General features: G+C 36.7%; 2 protein-coding genes across 5 annotated transcripts in view; one reads left to right on the forward strand and one right to left on the reverse strand.

Moving 5' to 3' along the window:
* The window catches only part of PARPBP (PARP1 binding protein), a 53833-nt gene extending 52535 nt beyond the window's left edge, over nucleotides 1–1298 (reverse strand). For 2 of the 3 annotated variants that reach the window (XM_035341887.1, XM_035341881.1), the window contains exon 1: nucleotides 1159–1298. The gene's annotated coding sequence lies outside the window, so the exon portion shown is untranslated. The remainder of the gene's footprint in view (nucleotides 1–1158) is intronic. The other variant, XM_035341905.1, reaches the window with a different exon arrangement.
* Nucleotides 1247–24443, forward strand: NUP37 (nucleoporin 37). 2 transcript variants are annotated; one of them, XM_035341929.1, is made up of 11 exons: nucleotides 1247–1359; nucleotides 2614–2833; nucleotides 4405–4529; nucleotides 5546–5618; nucleotides 11676–11770; nucleotides 20267–20357; nucleotides 22063–22244; nucleotides 22731–22781; nucleotides 23136–23229; nucleotides 24026–24161; nucleotides 24331–24443. In XM_035341929.1, exons 2-10 carry the CDS (start codon nucleotides 2678–2680, stop codon nucleotides 24137–24139), a joined length of 981 nt encoding a protein of 326 aa, XP_035197820.1. In that variant the 5' UTR covers nucleotides 1247–1359; nucleotides 2614–2677; the 3' UTR covers nucleotides 24140–24161; nucleotides 24331–24443. The 2 variants fall into 2 exon arrangements, with proteins under 2 accessions (XP_035197820.1, XP_035197829.1); XM_035341938.1 differs by having other exon boundaries at nucleotides 1353–1450.

Consider the following 24443-nt stretch of genomic DNA (forward strand, 5'->3'; position numbering starts at 1 on the left):
CTCTGATTTTTTGTTGTTGTTGTTACTTATGCACAAAGCCGTTTTTCCTTTCCTCCCATAAATCATCACTCTCCCTATTTCCTTTGGAAACGAGTTTCAACTTCAGTTTTGGATTTGACTACTTTGTGATTTGGTCTTTCACCTCGTTACACTTACCAAGCCAAAAGTACCTGAGACTCTTAAACTGCCTTCTCTAAACCCTTTAGTTTCTAAAAGACAGTTCCCTAGCACTGCATACAGTACACAATCAAGACCCCTGTCTTTTACTTTCAGAACACAAATCCAACCTTTCCCCTTATTTCATCTTGTTAACACATAGGTCACTGCACTTATTTACTTATTGGCAATTGGTATGATCAGGAGTGGGAGAGGGATGGGGAAAACGAGATATCTTGCAACAAGCAAGACAGAGTAACAACTTACTTACCGAGATGTTTACAGGGGAAGGGTTAGAATCACAGAATGGCTTGTTTGGAAGGGACCTTAAAGAACATCTGTTTCCAACCCCCCTGCAATGGGCAGAAACACCTCCCACCAGCCCAGGTTGCCCAAAGCCCCATCCAACCCTACCCTGAACACCTCCAGGGATGGGGCATACACAACTTCTCTGGGCAACCTGTGCCAGCATCTCACCACCCTCTAAGCAAAGAATTTATTTTCAATATCTAATGTAAATCCACAGTCTGTTTGTTTTAAACCATTCCCCCTTGTCTTATCGCTACACCCCTTGACAGAGTGCCTCCCTATCTTTCTTGCAGGCCCCCTCCAAGTAAGTTAAGTTGCTTTACTTTATCCCACTTTACTTCGACATGAACAAAGAGCAAGGATCACAGTGGACACACTTGTTGGATAGGTACAAATCAGCGTGAGGCAGGCATAAAAAAAAAACGAGAAGGGGTTTCTGCCCCCTCACCCTCCTCGGGGAAGAGGCTGCTGAGGAACAACACAGGTCACTGGGAGCCAGCACCCACCATAACAGCCCCAACAAGCCCGCAGGAAAAGCCCTAGACCCTATACCCAGCATTATGAGCCAGCACTGCCACCACCGCCCGTGACCCTAAGCTCCAAGGGGCCCCCCGTTCCCCACCACTCGGCTCCCCGGGCACGACGCCGACGCCGCGAGGCCCCAGCGGGCTGAGGCTGCTCCCGCTCACCCACCTCCGGCCCCGGGAGGCCGGGGCTGCCGACGGGGCTCCGGTGCGAGGCGGCGGACGGCCCTTTCCGCCCTCCCCGCCGGTTTTAATTTAAATCCTCCGCTGCCGCCCAATTAGGGAGCGCGGGCCGCTGCCCCGGAAGCACAGGGGGTGCCCCGGGGCTGGGAGGCGCTGCCGGGAACCGCGGCCGTGCGGGGCCGGAGAGGTGCGTGGGGGGCGCAGGGGGCTCGGTGCTTCCCCCCGGACCCGAGCAGGAGCGGGGCTGCGCCGAGGGGGTCGGGCCCGGGCCCTTGCTGGCCGCACGGTGTGGGATGGGCTCCTTTGGGGCAGCCTCTGGGCCCCGAAGGGAAAAGGAGGGAGCGGGAAGGGGAAGGGTGAGGGGAGGGGGGCTGACCCGCACGGCCCGGCTGTGCCCCTGGTGCTGCCCCAAGGGATGGGGTCTGCCGCGGTGGGAGCCTTCAAGGAGATCTGCAGATTGGGCTAAAAGTTGTGCTTGGCCTTAGCATGGCGATGCGAGTTACATGGCTAACGTACTTCTGTCAGCGTGGTGGTTTGTTATGTTGGTTAATAAATACATGACACAAACGTGGAGAGCCTCTTTGTGTGCCGATGATGCCCGCTTCAAACTGTGGTGGCTCCCAGGCACCATGTTCAGCCTTGGTGCTGAGCTCTTTAGGTCATTAACAGAGAAAAATCTGACAGGGGTCTGAAGTTTAAAGCTATCTCTCCATGCTGAATGTGTAAAAAAAGTCATTTCTCAAAAGGTGTAAACTAATGTCAAATCTAGGATGATTCTGAAATCTGTTGTGTATCTCAGCCTCCCATGTGCTAGCACAGGAGTCTGATTTTCTTGAAAAGTGCTTGAATACAGTAAAGCAGTAATGTTTAGGTATACTTTTGATCCAGGTGAAAACTAACTGTTTCTGGTCCAGTACTGAGGCATGGAGGTACTGTCTGAAGTTGGGTTGGCTTAAGTCAGGAAACAACATATAAGTATTCTGCAGAATAGTGTTTCTGTTTGGAGTTTGGCAGTTTTATCTTGTAGGTATTTTACTGTCCTTTAAAGAGGTACACCAGGGAAGAGAATTTGAAGGTAATAATACATCATTTGTTGTCATTTGGTTGAAAATTTTAAAACTATATATGTGACTTTTCTGGTACGTAGAGTTACTTAATGCCATGTCTTGATGTTAGGTTGCCATCAGTAGCACAAAATCTGCAGTTGTTACTGATGTCTGTAGAAACGGTTTTGAATGTATGTTAGTGAATTAGGTCAGTTACGTTAGTTAATCTCTTGATTGTTGGAATCACATGTTAAATCTGTAAATAATGAGCTTAAGTTGACCTTTTGTGTCCATAAATACAGTGTTACAAAAAATCTTGATTTGTTGCACCACAAGTACTTTTTTTTCTCTATGCAAATACGTAATGGATGCTTTTTAATACTTTTTACATATAGGAACGTTGATCTTCATCCTGAAGAAGACATCACTTCCACGATACTTTGACATAGTCCCCTGAAAATGAAGCAAGATTCTACTAGAAATGCTGCTTATACTGTGGACTGTGAAGACTATGTGCATGTGATAAAATTCAATCCATTTGATAGTGGAGATGCATGTTCCCTCATTGCATATGGCGGCAATAATTACGTAGTTGTTGGGACGTGTAGATTTCAGGTTAGTTTGTGTTTATTGTTTTATTAGTTGCTTCACGAAACTGACAGCATGTCTTCTTTCCTGCTTCTTTCCTTCCCCATTTTGCCGGGAAGTGTTTTACTCTTTTATTACATTAATGACTTTGGGATATTTGGCCTTCAAGGGACAAGATGTATATATATATATATACATATTGGTATTACCATCCTGCTGGTGTAAAGTTCTTTTTCAGTAGGCTGCAATAAATACAGGAGTGCTCTATTGGGAGAGTAATCCCAGTTTTGTATTTTTGCAAATGTTTTTGACTGTTTTCTGGGAACTTAAGCAGGCAGCTTTGGAAATATGTAACTTAATATTTGCCGTATGGTGTTTTATTTTTTTTAAGGCTTTCAGCTAGCCATCAAAACAGCATAGATTTCAAATACCTGGAATAGAAAGGAATAATTAAAATTTCCAAAGTAAGTTTAGAGACCTTTCTTTCAAGGAAAGACAGTGGCAAATACACATCTGCGTTCTAGATATTTTTTTTTACATCTCTCTCACAGACTGGTAGAAACAGTAAAATATGCTTTCTTACCTTGACATTATTTCCAGTCATCATATCATTAAAGTTTTTAAAAAGTAAAATAGCATACTGTATATTTTTATATGTAATACTTTTTTTTTTTATGAGACTTTTTTTTTCCCCCAGATGCTTGAAAATCAATAGTAGAACACTCTTATCTTTGGAATCTATTTTTACTGTGATTCTGTGACTTTTTTTTTCTTGAGCTCACTTCTCTGTTACACAGTATTATTTTCGTACTTTACTATCTAATATAGAAAACAGTATAACTGGTCTTTATTATTCCACAAAGTCTTACTGCTGGAAATTTTCTGAAAATAACGTAGATTCTTCCTAGCTTCTACATCATGTGGAGTGTATACAGAGAATTTTTTTTCCTTAAAGCGGAGTTGTGCCATAGAGAATATTTTGTCAAAATATCCTTCAGTTATTTTGAGTTACTACGTTGGATGTTTTGAGAACTTTTTGAAGATAAGCTGATTCATTGAGTCCACAATCTCAGCAATTGTTTCATCTTTGCCCCCATCCAGTGCCCTTACCATGTGGAAGAATAGCCAAGGTAGTAATTTTGGTCACGTTGAACGATAAAGGGTACCTTTCTTTCTACCTCCTGCTGTTCAAAACAGGATGTTCTGGAAGGGCTAGCATTTTTCCATAAAGTAAAAAAAACTGGGAGAGAAGATAGCCTACACGGCCTCCTTGCTTTTGTTCCCATTATTTCACATTTCGGTGTGTGCTTATCAGGCTGTTGTCAGTGGTTCTGGTTGTATCTGTGAAGATACTGCTTGTGCAAAAAATGGGCTCAGCATGTTTGTCTTGCATATCTGCTTTCTGTGCAACATAGTTTTGTTTTCGTGCTATGTTGACTTTTGTTTGAAACTGCAATCATTTCATGGATTTTTAATTACTTACATATTTAAAGTAAATAATTTATCGCAGCAGATACATATAACTTTCAGCTTCAGTCTGACTTGTTAGAAGTCATCAACCTGTTATTCTGGGTTACCTAACTACAGTATTTCTGTAGGAAGAGGATGCAGAAGTGGAAGGCATGCAGTATAAGACACTACGAACATTTCATCATGGAATCAGAGTTGATGCCATAGCATGGAGTCCAGAAACTAGACTTGATGCTTTACCTCCCCAGATAAGGTATTTAGAATAAATGACTACAATGAATCCTTGTCTCATATCTGTTTTCTCTAAGTCCTTAATATTGAACTTACTTTAATGCTTACAGCTGAAATCTAACTCTGAGGAAATTGCTGTTGAAGTCTGTGAACACCATTGGAACAAAAGTCATTCTTAGTCATCCTTGATTTGTTTTGTTCTGCTTCCTGAGCCTCTTACTCTTTCCTCCCCACAGTGGATTCACAGTAGATGCTAGATTTTTTTATTTTAATCGACCTGTAATCTAGTTAGTCTTTTTGTTGTATGTATCTGTACCTATCTGTATAACGTGTCTGTATGTATCATTGTATGAATGAGACTATAATCGTGGCCTGCTTTGCAAAGTTACACATGATGTTCTCCATAGTATAGGCTATGTTTAGGTACAAGTCAGATGCTGTTTGTGAGACCTGTCAAGCTGTAAGTCTAGAAAAATGGTTAATTATTAAATATGCACTTAACACAAATTCAGATGTTCTCAATAGCTTGTAAGCCTCTTCAAAACTATACTGGTTGCCTACTGCTGCATATTTTTACAGTCTCTTGTTTAAAATAAGTTAGAGACTGGTTAATAAATTAATCTTTAGATAATTTAAAACACTGATGATAAGGGTTCTGTTTTTTCTATCAGCCACTTACTCCAAGGTAAATTCTTTGGCAGTTATGAGAGAGATTTCAGGTAATTCATAGTTGATTCAGATTTAGCTTTGTAAAATGTTTTGTATTTCTTTGCATTAAAAAGTATTCTTGGCACTTGATACTCTACAATTTTAAAGGTAAGTTCTAATTATAACTCCGAATGCTTGATGCCAAAGCAAAAAAATGAGAATATATGTTTGTTTGAAAATCTGAATTTCCTTTTGCATGTCATTTTGCAGGTTTAAAATGGGGTGAAACTGTTGGTTTTTTGTTTTGTTTTGTTTGTTTATTTAAAAAAAAATCGTCAGCCATTGCAGTGCTAACTGACAGAAGGGCTTTTCTTTTTCTATGGAGTGTAGGTTTTGTACAGCAGCTTCTGATAGGAAGTTAAGGCTATTTACTTCAGACCTGCAGGACAAGAATGAATATAAGGTAAGGGTAACTGAGCTGATTCTGAATATTTATTTAGTCTCTAGTGGAGTCTAATCTTTAATTGACCTTCTGCCTCACTCTGCTTAATGTACAGTATGATATAGAACACTAAACTGTGGCAGACCTATCATCTCTAGCAAAGATCGGTGTATTGAATATAGCTTTCTATCTTTAAAGTGGGCATAACTAATTATCAGCTCTATTATATTTTGATTTAAAAGTATTTATGTAACAACCAAATTGACAAAAAGTAAGTAGAGGTTTATTTGTGGTCGAAAACGTCAGAATATTCTACAGGCAAATTTGAAATACTGTGTTGGAAAAGGTTCTTTTACATAGAGACCTGTAAAATATTATGTGGTATTGGTTATTAGACTTCTCTATATGGAGAGCAAACTTAATGATTTGTCTCTTTCCTTGGGGAACAGGAAAGTTGCAATGAAGCCATTTCATACAGTAGAAGATTTAAAGAAAGAACACTGAATTTTGTACATAACTGCAGACAGTTACATAAAACCTGGCAATGGGCCATCACTTGTTTATGTCTAAAATAAGAAGAAAAGGAATGTCTCCTTCAAATACATTTTTGCTTCCTGTTCTTTCAGTGTAGTGTTCTTTCACCAGTGACCTAAGAGGTGTCAAGTGTAAGGGATTTCTTTTGTTTGTAAGACATTCTCGTCTCTGTAACTCCAAATCACTTGGACATGTACATATTCTTCAAAATTTTGCCTTTGAAACAATATCCCAGTCCAAATACTAATATTAATTAGATGTTTGTTTGAATTTGTTTTGATGAGGTGTCAGACAAGAACAAGCAAAGCTAATCAATGCTAAAAAATCAGTGGAGCGGGTTCCTTCTTTAGTGCTTTGGAATATGATAATGCCTCTGTTGGTGAGAGTTGTGTATTCAATATGAAGGGGAAAAGAACTGACTTTCCTTTGTGGTTTGGCAATATGTATTAATAAGACAATATTTGTCATACAGAAAGTAAATTAATTGCAGATGTCACTCTTGGCCAAATAATAATGGAGTGAATAAAGACATATATAAGTAAAAATGGACATTACTAGAAAATAAAAAGTATTTCCATTACAGAAAAGATGTTCTATGTTACTTCATGCATGCACCTACCCGTTTTTTCCTTCCTTCGTGCTTGGTCCATCACCTCGTATGGCCTTGTCAGCCAGGAAGTAGGATAACTGACACGGTTGCAAATAGCTTGGCTGGCACTTCTAGCAAAATATTTCTAGAAATTGTTTATGCTGTTTGCTTGTAAGTTGATGTGAATCACTCCTTACCAAAGTTACCATTTTATGTAACTGGCTGCCAGTTTTATGATATTGTAGACAAGCAGCTTTAATCTTTTAACTTTTTTGGCAGAATATAAAGTACTTTACTAATTATGTACGTCTGTTTTGATTTGAGAAATTTACAGAATTGTCTGTAAGCATGTGGAAGAAAGAGAATAGGTAGACTTATTAATAACAGTATAGACAATTGAATGGTTAATTAGTGGAAATAATCAAACATGTAGAAGAACCTGTTACTACAGGCTCTAAATTCAGCTGTCTACTTCTCTCTCTCTCTCTTTTTTTTTTTTTCATTAACAAGGGGCCTCATTGACTGTCTGCTAAAATCAGTGACAAGTCTCTTAATTTCAGCATGGTTCAAGGCATGAATAAGTGTTTTTTCCTTGTGTAATGAATACTTCTGAATACAGAAATTTAATTACTGGGTATTAACGACCAACAAATTTTTGTGTTTTCACCAAAAATTGTGCAAAAGTGACAGCTGTGATAGTTCATAGCCTTCATACCTCTTTTTGTCTCCTGTCTCTTATCATCTGGTCTTTAGCAGAAGGTGCTCTTTTATACATTCCGGAGCAGACCTCATATCTATACTAGCTTTCAGACTGTTGCATGTGGATTTAAGGCTCCTCCCAGACTAACGCTAGGAATTCTCAATGGGATATGCTGTTTTCCTCAATAGGAACCCATTGCTTCCAGTGAAATAAATACATATAATAAATATTCAGTATTACAGCTTTACACAAATGCATTTTTGATATCTTATGAACTTAAACTTTTTTTAAAATACAAGTTTAAATAAGCAAGTTTATTCTAATGAAGAATTATATTAAGCTGTTTATTACTGAATTAGAATAAGATTACAAAAAAAAAAAAAAAAAACAATTAAAATAAACATTTTGAATATACCTGATGAGACGGTTACTTTGTAGTTTACTGTCAATGCATGATCAATATTAAAACCAGAGAAGCAAAGGAGTCAACACAGTAGCACAGTCTGCTGAATGCTGTTTATTCAAAATAGAATTTCTGTGATGGGTTACTGTTTTTACCATGTCTAATAAGATTTTTTTTTTCTGGTATGTGTCCAACACAAATGAAACCTTAAAACATGTATTTCTAATTTAGCAGAATTTATTACACAGTAGCTTTGTCTGGGTGTCCACAAATAAATTTGAAATGCCACACATTTCTATTAAGGTAGCAATTATTTTTCATACAAAAAGATTCTTTGGAGAACTGGTTCTTCTACCCTTAGGACTTCTTTCTAACACAAACTGCGCTGACTGCTTCTACTGCAAAAGCATGTCCATTACGTAACACATCTGAAAAAAATCTTACGACGAGTAGTGAGTATAGTGATCACAGAGGATGTATTAGTACAAGAAGGGTTATGACTATGTGGCCAGATGAAGCTACAATAGATGGTTTATTTTTGACACAACAGAATACTAAAGACCATTTGGGGCTTATGCTATGCAAATGAGAAGTTTGGGCTTCAATTTAGCAATGAAGTAATTAGCTCTGTTTATGCAAATTTCACCACTGGAACTTAGTCTAAGAACTTCATCAAGGATATCCTGAGACTGTGGAAGAAGTTAAAATTCCTGATTTTACCGGATCAGGCTTGGTCTAATGCTTAAAATAATCAGAAAACAGCTTAAAATGTGGATTATTACCTAGTAGTGAGAATCTCATTAGTGAAAAGGAATAGTGTGCTTATACTGGGGAATTGGACAAGATGATCTTTCAAGGTCCCTTCCAATCCCTAACATTCTGTGATTCTTTGATTGGTAAAAATGTCTTTAAGAGCATGTTCCAGGCATTTTTGTTTGTTTGTTTTTGTGTGTGTGTTTTTGTCATTGCTTTGACAAAAAGTGGAGACAACCTTCCTCCAGGTTGTCATCATAATTTGTTATACTGGGATGATCATTGAGCTATATATTTATTGTGATGAAAAAAAATAACACCTAACTCCCATTTAAAGTATTTGGAAATCTCAGAGGTTCACAAATATTCTATGAGCTATGCCAAGTAAATTTTAAATAGTTTGATAGAATGGTTTCTTAGTATTAGTCAATCAAAACCTCAGAAAAACTATTTCATGAACCTAAGGTTGAATACATAATGAATACATGGAAGACTTTGATCCATTGTACAGTGCACACTTTACACATGAGAGTTTCAAGAGAGGTACAAAATGTGCAAAAAACCTAAGGGAAGTATGTGATTACAGTCAAAATGTAATCTCTGAACATTTTGTCTTTTATATTAAACAATTAGTATGTGTTGCTTCTGGAGGGATAGACAGAGTAATCTTACTCTGTTTTCCCAGTGGAAAAACTGTCTTGATGTAATTATAAACAAGGAACTTCAAGCATACTGAGTTTTCCATTACTTTGTCAACACAACTAATCCAAAATTTATGGGCTGGATCTAGCCCAGAACAACAAACAAAAGGTAAAATATGGTTGATGGATCTTCATGAAGTCTTTTCTTGTTCTGAGGTTTTCATTTGGAAATGAATTGTGGCTTTCTTCTCCTGCTTCAAATTTTGTTTAATAAAAAACATATTTCATCAGAACTGTGTATGTAAAATGAGGCAGGATATTTGAATTTTGAATGCTGAAAATTTTCAAAAGACTTGCATTTCTGTCTAAATAGTTTAGCATCATCTTAGGATGTATTAGTTCTAGTAAAATCCACAAGGTTTTATTGAAATTATGGGCTATTGGGGAAAAAATAAGTTGGCTGCTGAAAATGGTTCTGTATTGAACTGATATATTGAACATTCGTAACTTTTTAGAGGGGCAGCTTCATTATTGTACAGGGTTTACAGAGTGCATTTTTTCTTTTTGATCAGTTGTGTAGCTCATTGTGAGGAACAAACACAGAGAACAGTATTTTGTCCTTTCAGAAAGCTGAGAAGTGGTTGTTTCCATTTGACCTGTTTTTTCCTTGCCATCTCTTCATGTCATGCCATTATCCAGTGGATATTTTTGTCTCCTTTTTATGATACTTTGGGCAAAACAATAGCAGCCATGCCTAGTGACTTTTTCAGTGGGAGTAAAGAGGATGAAACAGTAATACAACATCTACATATGGACTTCAAATAATTGACTTCAAATTTTAAGTGATTTAAGTAATTATAATTGAGATTTTTGGCGTAAAGACCACAGTGAGAGAAAACACACATAAATCCTCAGATTGAACAAACTGATATTTACTAGCTACAGATTTTCTAATGAGATCAGAGATGATGTACTCCTACCTAACAACCATGTAAATGAATTTGAATCATAAAATCACAGAATGCCCTGGGTTGAAAAGGACCTTAAAGATCATCTAGTTTCAACCCCCCTGTTCTGGGCAGGGTTGAAAAAGTATTTCAGCAGGGTTGAAAGTACTTCAGACTTTGACTTGGCCTAAATGAGATGAGTTTTGCCTGCTTGCTTAATGCTGAATGTGTATTTGATCTTTAATTTAGATGTTTGAAGATACTGTAAAGCTTAAAAGATTACTGATGTCTGTAGATAAGTACAAAACACTTAACGGAATTAAGAAGAAAATGTTGTTGTGATTTTATGGCCAAGACAGCTGAAAAGCCTTCAGAATATGTAAAAATTATCCTTTTAACTTTTACTAAAAACGGTGATTCTGCTTCTCATTCAGAGAAGCTATGCTGCTAAGTTGGTTTTCATTATAGATAAATTATTCTCAGTACTTTGAAATAAAAATGTCATGATTAATAAATTTCAGCTGAGGACAATTACATAGTAATAGTTCCCTTTGAAATGACTTCATGCTTTCTGATATAACTGTGAATGTTTGATTTTGAGTGATAGTTCATATGTACATTCACACCATGGGTGCTTATATCCTATTACTTGAAAACAGATGATCTATTACTTTCACAGTAACTGTGCACTATACGCAATTTTTCTTACTCTTCAGTACAAGTATATATAAAGCAAAGAGCATAAAGCACTATGTCAGTTTCTCTCAAATGTTTAACAGAAATTGTGATTAATTGCTGTGATGTTATGTGGCCTGCTTGTTTTTCATGTGCTGTTTTTCCTCACTTTTGGTTTTCATAAACCCTTCAGCATGCATTGTTACTTGTTTCATTGAGACTCTTTTTCACTTTTTATTCTAAAGGTAGTCTTTTGGTCCTTTGCCATCTGTGGTGGATATCTGCTCTTGAGGAATTTATATGTTGACTGCTTGGGAAAGGGAATATACTGGACAAGTGATTGGTTTATTGCTCCTTCAGGAAAAAAACCCTCTTACTGCTTGCAGGAATTCCTATTAAAAACTCGTATTCAGAGATAAGAGTTACTTATGAGTAATCGGAGTTCTTTAAAATATATAGATCATGTGTACATTCACGTCCTGCTGATTTTCCTCTTTCTTTCTGAGATTTATTACCTTCTACCTTCAAAATTCAGTGGTTGAAAAAGAATAAAAATCTCTCGTGTATTCCACTTACCTGAGCATAAAGCTGACCTCTGTGTTAACTACAAGGAGCAGTGCAGTTCTGTTCACCTACAGTGTAAATATACACAAGCGTTAGAGGTTTTAAATATCTCCGGTTTTACTAATGAATATTTTTCTCTTCCATGTAAAAATTATAACTTTATTTTACACTCGAATCTTTCATTTAGTGGATCGTTTGAATATATTGTTGACTCATGGTGGAACAGTCTGCTCAAAGTTAAAAATATTTCTTTTTTTTTTTCTGGTTGACAGATATTTGGTGGCCACACAGATTACATTAATGATCTGGTGTTTGCTCCCAAAGAAGGTCAAGAAGTTGCAAGTGTAAGTGATGATCACACTTGCAGGTATGCATTTTGCTCAAAATATCATTGAAATAATAGTTTGGCTTTTTCTGTGTGTGTATATGCTTCCTTATTTATTTTTAGTAGGTTTTCATTTAAGATTAGTCATGTGGACTGGGTTATGGGGGGTTGTGTTTTGCTTTTTTGTGTGTGTTTTTTCTTGTTGTTTGTGGGGTTGTTTTTTTTCTTTTTTCAAAACTATCTGTTTTTGAACTTACTAGATGAACGAGAAGAAAAATGTTCTGCCTCACTATTATCAAGAAGATTATTCTGGGAGTTATTGAAAAACATGTGAAAGACAGTGCGGTCATTGGTGATGGCCAGCACAAGTTCATGAGGGGGAATGTTCTGTTCAGCGAACTGAATTTCCCATTGTGACAAGGTCACTCATCTAGCTGACCAAGGAAAGCCAGTAGATGGGATGGTTTTTGTATTTCAGCAAAGTTTTCACTACTGTTTCTCCCAGTATCCTTCTGGACAAAATGCTCAGCATACAGCTAGACGAAACCATAATGCGATGGGTGAACAGTTGGCTGATGCGTCCTGCTGAAAGGGTTAAAGTAAATGGGGTTACATCAGGCTGGAGGCCAGTCACTAGTGGGGTTCCACAAAGCTTCAGTTGAGGGCCAGTTCTCTTCAGTGTTTTTATAAATGATCTGGGTGCAGGACTCAAATGCACACTAAGTTTGTAGGTGGTACTAAATTAGGAGGAGCTCTTGTCTCTGTCGAGGGTAAAGAGGCCTTGCAGAGAGATCTTGACAAATTAGAGGGCTGAGCAATCACCAACAATATAAAGTTTAACAAGAGCAAGTGCCGGATTCTGCACCTGGAAACAGACAACCTTGGATGTATGTACAGACTGGGGGATGGAAGGCTGGAGGGCAGCTCTGCAGAAAGGAATTTGGTCACTGGCAGGTTGAATAGGCAGTATGCCCTGGCAGCCAGGAGGGCCAAGGACATCCTGAGGTGCATCAGGCACGGCACTGCTAGCTGGTCAAGGGAAGTGATTGTGCTGCTCTACTCTGCACTGATGCAGCGTCATGTTGAGTATACTGTGTGCTATTTTGGGCACCATAGTATAAGAAAGTCATACAACTGTTTGAGAGTATCCAAAGGAAGGCTACAAAGATGGGGAAAGGTCTAGAGAGCAAGACACATGAGGAGTGGCTGAAGCCACTCGGTTTGTTCAGTCGAGAGCAGAGCAGGCTGAGAGGAGGCCTCATGTCAGGCTGCAGCTCCCTCACAAGGGGAGCGGAGGGGCAGGCGCTGAGCTCTGCTCTCTGGGGACAGCAACAGGACCCGAGGAAACAGCATGGAGCTGGGACAGGGGAGGGTCAGGCTGGGGGTTAGGAAAAGATTCAGCACTGAGAGGGTGGTCGGGCACTGGGACAGGCTCCCCAAGGCAGTGGTCATGGCACCAAGCTTGCTAGATTTCAAGTGTTTGGACAATGCTCTCAGGCACATGGTCTGATTTTTACATAGTTCTTTGTGGAGCCAGGAATTAGACTCGATGACCCTTGTGGGTTCTTCCAACTCAAGATATTCTATGATTATGTACGCCGTCAATTTCCCTAGGTGGGACAGAAATAAATAAAAAATAAAAAAAAAGATCTCCAAGAATAGGAGACATAAGACATGCATAGCTCAGCTCTAAACTGTACGGACTCTGTCCATCTATTCTATCTTCAGATGAGTCAAGTTTAAAACCAGTATACTCTTGTGAAATTGTTTGCTTACCTGCCTTACTGGGAGGTGGAATTATATAACCTAAGGACAGTATCATACTGATACAGTGATACTGGCAGCTCATAATACCATGATCATAGCCATTCCAATCTGATATATTTATTTGTTTGATATATTTAATTGTTTGCAACTGGAAATAAAAGGCAAACAAAAATAACAATTGTTAAGGCTGAAAAACACCTCCAAGATCATCTGGTCCAACTATCCCCCTACCACCAATGTCACCCACTAAACCATGTCCCTAAGCACCACGTCCAACATTTCCTTGAACACCCCCAGGGTCAGTGACACCACCACCTCCCTGGGCAACCAATTCCAATGCCTGACTGCTCTTCTGAGAAGAAATGTCTCCTCATTTCCAACCTAAACCTCCCATGGCACAATGTGAGGCCATTCCCTCCGGTCCTATCACTACTCATCTGAGAGAAGAGGCCAACCCCCAGCTCCCCACACCTTTCTTTCAGGTGGTTACAGAGAGCAATATCGTCTACCCTTAGCCTCCTCTTCTCCAGACTAAACAACCCCATAGGACTTGTGTTCCTGGCACCTTCACCAGCTTAGTACGCTAAAAAGCATTGGTTAAAGTTTTGTAGTGCACAAGTTTGTTTTTCCTTGGCAAAATGTCCCCCATCTTCCACTTCTAATAGTGCTTGTGAATCTTTAAAGTTGTTGGTCTTCATCCTTGCAATGCAGCTCACAGTTGGAGAAGGCAGCATGGCAGCTGTGCAGGCTTAGCAAGCCATTGCAATAGGGGAAGAGGCTTATGAGAAAGCATCATCAATGGTTTTTCTTGGTATAGCTGTGATAGTTTAAAACTAGTCTCAGTTAAGGAACTGTTTTAGTTTTTCTCTGATTATATGAATTATATATTTGCTATTTGACGTTATGACCATATTGATTGCTATGTAAATGACTATTTAACGTTCAGGGGAAGAAAAAAAAGTGCTATAAGAACAAAGGAAAAGGTCTTGTGTTTGAAGCAATCTGGTAAGAGAGAAGGAAATAGCTGTTAGGATGGTTATTCTGTGTATGAGATTTTGTAAAGGGCAGAACATCAACTGGTGTAAATCACAGTCTAGGAGCATTAGTAGAGCTACGCTGTCTTACATGAACTGAAAATCTAAAAGGCCTGTGATTTTTCAATACCCCTAGGAAACTCAAAAATAGGACTTTGACCAGCAGGCAGATTTTCCACAGCTGTCCTGTCTCTATTTCCAACAAAATCATTAGGAATGAGTAGTAGAAATGTGTATGACTTATTCCTAGCTTGTTCCAATTTATTCTCTATTCTTGTTTTTTTTGTTTGTTTGCTTGTTTTTCATTAGATCTAAACTAATGTTGGGTTTATTCAGCAAAGAGGTATTTGAATATGTGGCATGTTTTGTTTATTTTATGAAATGCTCAGTGTTTCTGAGATAAGAGAACTGTTTTAAAACCAATAGTCTGATTGATACTAAAGGAAAAGGAAATACAAATGATTTAATTAGTGTATGCTATCAGGAGTTAACAACTGAAAGACAGTTACGCAGTAAACCATAAAATCTATGGTTTGAAGCCATGAGAAGTAAGCAGGATTTTTTTTGGCTACTTGAGTTCTTATTTTTTCCATTTATGCATGTGGAGCATGAAGACGTTTTTTATTGAATTTAAAGGTTAAACTTTCAAAACTAATGGAAAATGCATTCCCTCAGACTTACCAAAATCATTCCTTACTTACTGTGTAATTTGCTTCAGCAGTAATGTAAGAAGAAGAATAATTTTTCTGTCTGTACTCAGTTTCTACTCAGAAATTTTTCTCAGGATACATCATCTGTTAATACCTTTGGAATGAAGTAGTAGAACAATTAGCACAAGAACAAGGAGTTTCAAGTGTGTCAGTGTTGTTCTGTTAGAGTTCCACCTCTGTGCTTGATATAATTAACACTGTGCCTCAGTATGTACATCATACAGAGAGAGTCAAGTGTAGATTTTCCCTCCTCTTCTCTCGGGTAAGTTTAGCAGAGATAGATAAGGAACACAAGTTTTCAATTTTCATGCATTAAACAATCTTGCCACAAGCTGCTGCAACAGTTACATCTCCTGGCTGGCTTTGGTCTTTTGTTGTTGTTGGAAGACAGTGTTAGGTCAGATACCAGTTGAGAAAAGGCTGTGGTGATGCCTTCCGTGTTCTTACCTTTAAATTGTTAGTTCAGGAGTTCTTGTTGCTTTTACATATAGTTTTCTTGGTCTTGTTGGTCTCACAAGACCATCTGCAAAGTAGAACTGATTATTTAAGACTGTTTAAAAATATCAAGCATCAAAATAATTGCAGTTGTCTTCTGTGCTATGTAGTTGTAAACAGAGTAGAGTAGACAATCACCTCCTTCAGCCTGCTTTGATACAGCCCAGGATATAGTTGGCCTTCTGGGCTGCAAGCACGTGCTGCTGGCTCATGTTGAGCTTTTTGTCCACCCCCAGGTCCTTCTCTGCAGTGAGTTCTTCTCCCACTCTTTACTCATGTCTGGGATTACCCCAACGCAGGTGCAGCATCTTGCATTTGGACTTAGGTTCACATGGGCCCACTTTGCAAGCTTGTTTAGGTGTCCAGGCTTGTCAGTCACTGTCAGGTCCAGGTTTTGTTGCATATACCACAAATGCCAGTCCATCAGAAGGTTAGTTTTAGTCTCTATACAGAGATTCCTGGGGAAAGGTTTGATATCACTGGAAAATAAATTTAACTGAAGTCACAAAATTTATTATATTGTTTGTAGTTTAGTTGTTTGGTTTTGTTTTATTTTTCCACCTCTAATGTGTTTGTTTACTTGGTACTCTTATATCTTAATTATTTTGCGTAGGTATTTCACTAGACAGTAGACAGGAAAGCCAGTGGTAAATTAGTTGTTGTTATTTTTGTTGGTTTTTTTTTTGGTTGCTTGGTGTTTTTTTCTTTTTCTTTTTTTTTTTTTTTTTCATTTTTCATTTCATTAAAATGTTTTCAGTGCTTGTTGCACTTGTGTCTTACTTTGATAGACCAATAACTATTTCAGTCTCTGGCCATATTGTAAAGTTGCCTTTCTCACTTATTCCTGCCTTAAATTTATATTTCATTTACATCTTCTATATTTTGTGCTCTCAACTATAATTTTTTTAAAATAAAAAAGTGTTTTATTCCATGTTGCTCGATGTTCATCATTTTGTTGTGATAGAATTCCCCAGTATTTCTTCATATAAGAAATATGATAGCAAAATAGTTATCCTTTTTGAGCTATGCTGACAGCGTTTATCGAGCTAGCTGTGCATTATAATTGATTAAAATAATTGGGAGTCTTGAATTATTTTTAGGAGTCTAGCTTGTGGCTTTGCATGTTTTTTGTATGCATCCCTGTGTGTCCCCCAAGTCTTACATGATAGTTCTTACACCTCACAGTCACAACCAAAATATTAACCATCAATTTTGGTTATACTTTTGGTTATATAATCGCTATGCAAGTATGTCTGCTGGAGATACAAAGAAACTTGAAGGATATTTAAGTCAAATTTTAAAAATAAAATAAAATAATAATAATAAAAAAAAGCTTGTTGGTCATTTGTAAGAGTAGATCAGACAGTTCAAGGATAACCAATCCTGCTTTGTGGTGAGGAATAGTATTAGATGTTACAGAAAGATACTAGATGTTCTGTGTCCCAACCCCCCTCACAAAGATTACTGGAAACCTTATGTTAATATATATATATATATATTTTTTTTACTTCCAGTGTCTGAGGATTTGAGAAATGCCTTAAAGTTACAATATGGTTTTGTTCTTATACTATTCTTTTTGATGACTTTTATTCATTTATAATTTGGCTTTGCTCTCTAGCTAGAATTATTCATTATTCAGAAAGTTTGAATGTACAATAAAGGTAATCTCCATTGCCACAAAACAGGTTTTCAGATGTTCTAATGAATACTTTGGCAATTTTAATGAAAGTCCATTTTGTGGTAAAATTGCTGCACATATGCAGCATGTCATCATCCACATTCATGTATACTACATAAAATACAATTGTTCCAACATAGTTTGAATAGCTCCATGCTTTGAGATAACTGCAGTTATCATTTCTTTGTTTAATCACAGAATGTGAGTGATAAGAGGAATATACTAATATTTCAAGAGTTCTCTTGAATGACATTTGTAACTATCTATAACTTCATATTAGTTTAAATAGTGTGATAATTGCAGCATATGATTTCTCAATTCTTAGTTATGTAAAAATGAATTAATTTACTGAGCAGATTATATATAACTTTGAGCCTTTCCGTTATTCCAACTTTGGCCTTCATTTCAACTGGGGTTATTCAAACTTTTCTCCTTTAAATTTATTTTGGAATCTTTTTATAACTATTGGATAAAAATAATACCACAAGGCCAGTAAGTCTGTTCAACAATAGTTGGTGAAGGGAGGAGGATTGATAAGGGGGTGATACAACACAGGGTTACAAAATAAGAATGTTTGGATAAAAGTAGACACTAGTTTGAGTATGAAAACATGGTAATATTAGTGAAGTTTCATGGGGTTTGAATGGGAACCAAGATGCTAGGTCTTTATAGATTGATTTATGTGATAGGAATGTGGAGAAAACAGGAGGCTTTTTCAGCATCTGTAGCTGATTTGGTTATGATTACTGAGTAACTGAAACTCAGTTTGGTTAAAATTTGTGTCTTTGCACATTTGTAACTTATGTTAGTCAAAAAGAAATATTACGAACAGTTAATTTCCATAATCACAAATACATTTCCGTAACAACATGTTCTTGATGCATTCGGTCAAGGATCTATTTTGATATGTATTGTCTATTTCTTTCCTAAACTAAATGATACCATGTTTGTTATCAATAGAGAAAGAAGGAAATACATGAGGGGTATTTATCCTTTTTTTTTTTCTTTTTTTTTCCTTTCTATCGTGTTTGTTACTACCAATCTGAACATTCTGACAAAAAAAGAGATACTAGTTTGGCATTTTATAAATAACATAGTTAGGGAGGTAGAAGGCATAAATTACTGTCTCAACACCTAATAATCTCACTCAGTTCAGGGAAGGAAACATGATGGCATGCTCCTTTGGCCAAAATGATTCACCGTCTTCTGTTATATCATAATTTTCTCCCTGCACAGTAAATACACATGGAAAGTGTTGATTTGACTTGGACAAATCTACAAGGCAAAATTTCTGGCAATAGAAGAAAGTATTGTATGTTTCTAAATTACCTAATCAAGTAGATATTTCATTTTTTAAACAGTTGTCAGGTTTTTGTTTCGACTTTATTTTAATAAGGACACTGATCCTTCAAGATTAGAGACTGTGTTTTCTGTGGGGAAAACAAATATTTGATCTGTTTTGGTTTGGCATAAGAAAATAACATTGTTCATTAAATATATTTACTTTGTTCCCATATATTTTGTCTAGACTTATGATGTATTATTTAAGAATTTTTTGAAATCTTTTAAAAATAAAGCCCTCAGCACCCTGGTGAGATATAAACTAAAAAAGTCTGGAGGAAGTCAGCAAAAATCCCCTAGAATAAACAATAATAGTACATAGCCACTCATCTAACTCAGCCACTCATCTAAAGACTGAGCAGACCACTACATTAAAAATTTGGCTGATTCTAAGGTTTTGTATGTCATTGAGGAAGGATGTATGTATATATATTCGTGTGTGAAAACACGTATAAATAGCACACAACCTTGTGGTTAAAATTTACGTTCACAACTGTGATGTCCTTGTCCTACAACTGAGCTCCTGATTTTGTGGGAAGTGAGGCAACTGAGCAGTGGCTATGAGGTAAAATAGTGTCTGTATTGGTTTTGCTGTGTTTTATAAGCTGGGTAGCTTCATGGCTCAATAACACTCATATGGAGTGCATCCAAAGAAAACTCATCATATAACCTAGTTTTGGTGTTTCAGCATACACTTCCCTATCAATCTATGCTGATCCAATACTGTTGACTGTTTTTATTTCTCTTAATATTATATATATATATAAATGCCTAATATATACTGTAGGTGTTTCTAAAAGAGAAGACTAAACTGACAAACATGATGTATTTGTTGAAAGCTTGCCAAGACCCTTTGTAGGCTAGTGCACCTCTGCCACAAACCCTCTTGTTTGCCTTAGCCTCATTTCTAGTTTCTTATATTTCCATTATTTAGTCTTGTCTTACAAGGAAAAAAAAAAAAAGGAAATTCGTGCGTTATAGAAGCAAAATAGTGTATGGTCTTATCCTTTTCATGGGGAAGTGGATGATTTAAGTTGCTTGGTGCTTCACTCTAGGTTGCTTGTATCGGCTAGATCAACACTGGTCTTCCTGCTTTGTGTTGTCTCACTGTTACTTGTGCCATAGTACAAAGGCTGCAGTGTTGAATTATGAATAAAGAGAGAAGGTATCATCTAGACTTCATGTCTAGACAACTAAGCTTGTCAAATTGTTTGGATGTTGCCCTTTCAGATAGAGAGTGTGCCTAGTTCATGTTTTAAATACACTCTCTTCAGCACTGGCTTGCTTTTACTGACTTCTATGCACAAGTATTAAGCATCTGCAAATTTAATTCTAGGTGTTCTATTAGTCTGTTTTCTTCTTGAAGCGATAAAACATAAACAGTGTTTCATTTGGTCACTTCCTTTGTTGAATGTATTGAGGCACCAAATCTTAACTTATTTCAGTCAAATGGCAATACAGAGCTAAATACACAGCTAATTATTACCTTTTTTTTTCTTTTTTCCTCTTTTAGAGTCTGGGATTTGGAGGGAAATGAGAAAGCCCATTTTGTTTTACGTTCTCCTGGAATGAGTGTGTGCTGGCATCCTGATGAGGCTTTTAAGGTTGTACTTTCCAGCTCTTCATCACTACCACCTTTAAAATAACAGGAGGATGTGCTTCTCTAAACTATGAATCTTTGATGCTATAGTAACATTTAAGCTTGGGGAGCCTGTGGATATTGGAACTAATATTGGAAAGATCTACTAATGTGAAATCACTGTAAATTAATCCTCAATCCCATTCTCCTCTTTTTACCATCAATTGCTTGCTCTTCCCATGAGAAATACTCCTTATTGATTACATACATCAGTCATTGTTGATTGCATATTAACTTACAGTTACCAGAGGAAAATTTTTATCAGTCATGATAGCAAGATTCACTGATAACATAGACTCCTGTAAAGCAAGCCAAGTATCTGTTTGAAGTTACCAAGAGAAAAATACTCAGCTTCATTAGCTGAATTACTCTAGTCCTTGCAATCTTGGATTTATTATTCCTGATGTGCGAATCAATAACTGCCTTAAGTAGCTACAAATAGCTGTTCAGGTTACCACAAAAGACACTGAACAACAGAAAAAAGCAGTCAAATCTGGAATCAAAATATTTATTGAGCTATAGGTAGGAAGGATCTGTATTCTTACTATAGTTTCCACCGGTATCTTAGTCCTTACTAAGAAGACTGTTGACTCCAGTGTCATCAAAATTGAATGGTTGCCACTACATGTGCTACAGGGCAGTTTAGTCAACACAACAAAATTACTAGATTAGCCCTTAGCTAATTAGGGCCCTGATAAGCCCTAACTAGCCCTATTTTTTATGTGCAAAAATACTGAAATATTACACCAGTCTTACATATTAGCTTGTTTTTAGTCTGACCCTTATCAAAGAGCAGGCAAAGGAGATTTTTTTTAGTAAATAAAAGCCCCTTCACAAAACTAATAAAGCCTTACGGACTGATGGTTACTGAAAAGCTCATTGAAGTTCAAAGTGCTTGCTGCAACGTCTTCTAGTTTGCAGAAGAGCATGTTTCTGTGACAGCTATCTTTTCCCAAGCAAATTTGGATGTTGGGGGATGGGAGTAGGTAGGGATGGGAGAGGAAGGGACAGAGTATTTTTAATGCTGCTTTGCCTTCCTTGATGACTATCTGAAAGACATCCTCCTCGTTGAAAATAGATTTTTTTATCATTTAATAAGGAAGCTCTTTCTAAATTGCTTAACAAAACACAGATTTTATTTTAACAGCAAAAGCTTAGATAAAATCTGATACAAATTGTTACTGGATAAAGCAGTAGTACGCATAGAAAATCAGTAAGCATGAATCTAGGTTCTACAGTTATAGTCAACAATATTATTATTTCCTTGAATGGCACTATCTGTGTCTGTCAGTTCCTTGTACTCACAACTGGCACATTTTAAAAGCAAAAAAATATGCAATATGATTCTGAAAGCAGAGTGCACCTGTGTCTGAGAACTGGTGCTTCTAAGCACCAAAATTATGTACATATATATCTAAATATATACATACATGTATAGATAAAATAATGTAATCCCTATGTATAATATGACAGGAGTATAATTAAAAGTGCTTTGTATTGCTGGAAAAATATTCAGGAGAATGTTTTCAAGTAAAATGTGAAAAATTGTACCCATCTAATGTCCTCATATTAATATTTGCTTCAAAATACACTAGGTTTGCTATAGCGTAAAAAAATACTAAGATTCATTACAGGCTAAGTTTACAAAGTTCTGTTAATTTCTCTTACAGCTGATGGTAGCAGAGAAAAATGGGACAATACGGTTCTATGACCTAATTACGCAGCAGGCCATTCTCTCCCTAGAGTGTGAACAAACGCCACTGATGTCAGCAGATTGGTGTTTAAAGAATACTCTTAAAATTGGAGCAGTTGCAGGAAATGATTGGCTCATATGGGATATTGCTCGCTCCAGGTATTTTTATGCACAGGACATATATTTCTTCAGTGTCTCCTTAAGTAGCACATGAAGTGATGGGGCTACTTTGTTAAAATAGCACTTAAATGCTCAATGTATTACACCTCCTTTTCAGTAAATAAATGAACAATCATCAGCAATTATGGAATCAGTACAAATCATTCTTTTTTTGCTTATTTCTATCAATATTTATCTGTTAAAAATACTATGCTGTTTCTTTTTGTCCACTTCAGATAGCATCTCTACTGTTTACCTCTCCTTGTAAGGCTTCTGCATTTATTACAATCATAAATACATTAGTAAAGTCACTAACTACTTCAGTTTTCCTGTTCCAAATTGAAATGTAAGCTGCAGGAAAGCTCAGTTTTTACCTCAGCTTCTTCACAAAGAGCAGACAATGTTTCTCCTTCATTGTTTAAAATTATGGTTTTTGAATCAGTAGTTGTTTGCAGAAGAGTTTTTTACATGGAATGTCTGTTTCAGTTATCCACAGGATAAGAGACCGGTCCATGTTGATCGAGCCAGATTATTCAGGTATGAGTGGTATCTATATTTTGTTGTCTCAGTTTTGTTTCTGATGCAGTCTGTGTATATGCAAGCACTTCCTTGGGAGTTTAGGGACAACGGTACCTCTTCAATCATTTTTAGTGGGACTTGCTCCATAATCTTAGTGAAATTTGTGAATGACCATGATTTTTTTCTGTTACACAACAACATGCATACAGGGCTGTGGGTGGTGAATCATTTACAGGTCATATCTCTGAATTTATTTCTTTGGTGTCAGTGGAATATCTGATGGTTTCATACAGTTATTCACAAGGGAGAGAAGTTCAATATGTGTGCACTTCTGTTAGGAATAACTGCAAGGTATGTTCATTTTATTCATAGGTGGTCCCGAGTGAATGAAAACCTGTTTGCAACCACTGGGTATCCAGGAAAGACAACTACTCAACTGCTTGTTCATCATTTAGGACATCCCCAGGTAAATTTTGAATTCAGCTTTCAGATGGAATTGCATCTGTTCTTTTCAAATCAAACTCATAAATAGTTAAAAGCTGTAGCTAAAAACTAGCCCAAACCATCCAGAAATGCTGCTTGGTCGTCTTTTTTTTTTAATTAGCTTTTTCTCATCCATGTGAAAAAAACCTTCCACACGCTATTCAGCCTGCTATTTAGAATGATATTTGATCTGTATGTTTTATTTTACTTTGTCTCATTCATACAAAAAGAAAAAAAATAGCTTTTTATTTAATAAGTTCTTTAGTATTTCTAATTCTAAAGATGCAAAAATCAGCTTGTCGTGTAGTTTTCAGGTTTGAATTAACTATATGAGTAATGATACGTTCAGAGACAGTGCAAGTAAAGCACAGGAAGTATTTTGGTTTTGATGATGTTAGTGTACATTTACAAAGTTTACAATAAAAAATATTATCTCCAAACATACTAGTTGTGAATAAACATAATAACAGGAAGTAATTGCATTACAAAGGTTTCTAGGTTTGAAAGCATGCATTTAAAATAAGTGTTAATAAAAATAATGAAAATAGTTGAAAACTTTGTTATCACGGAAGATTTTGATACATCTTACTTAAGTGTAGTAAGTAGCTACTGAAACTGGGTAGCAGATAATCGGATTTTTCAGTTTCATTTCTGTTTTATTTTAACTGTTTATTAAGGAGTATTAGATATGTGGGGATTTGATCGTGTAACTTGGTATATGTGGTATAATAATCATTTATGGTAAGTTGTATTGATATTACTCTTGTTCTTTTTTCAAGCCCATTCTTACTGGTACTGCAGCTGTAGGATCTGGACTGACATGGCACAGAACTCTTCCATTATGTGCAGTTGGAGGAGACCATAAAATTTTCTTTTGGGTAACTGAAATGTAGAATAACCATTTGCTTCCAATATTAAAGTTTACAACATGATATCCTTTTTGTAGAAAAACAAAGGAATTTACTATTTGTACTGGTATTTATTCACATGGAGAATGCAAGAACAGAACAAGTAAAATATGAAACGTTTTGTGTTTGATTTTCAGCTGACAAAGGCAACAACTTTTGTACATAAAAATCAGATATCATACATTTGACACTTTGTTACTTCCTTAAAAATATACACTTTATAACATGGTATTTGGTGTGAATTTGTTTTTTAAATTTTATAAAGAGATTTTGTATCTGACAGTCTCAG

This window comes from Oxyura jamaicensis, chromosome 1, assembly GCF_011077185.1.
Source record: "Oxyura jamaicensis isolate SHBP4307 breed ruddy duck chromosome 1, BPBGC_Ojam_1.0, whole genome shotgun sequence".
NCBI lineage: Eukaryota > Metazoa > Chordata > Aves > Anseriformes > Anatidae > Oxyura > Oxyura jamaicensis.

Coding starts and splice junctions, on each gene's coding strand:
- NUP37 (XM_035341929.1), top strand. CDS start 2,678: ATGAAGCAAGATTCTACTAGAAATGCTGCTTATACTGTGGACTGTGAA. Junction 22,245..22,730: donor TGGGATATTGCTCGCTCCAG/GTATTTTTATGC, acceptor TGTCTGTTTCAG/TTATCCACAGGATAAGAGAC. Junction 23,230..24,025: donor ATCATTTAGGACATCCCCAG/GTAAATTTTGAA, acceptor TCTTTTTTCAAG/CCCATTCTTACTGGTACTGC.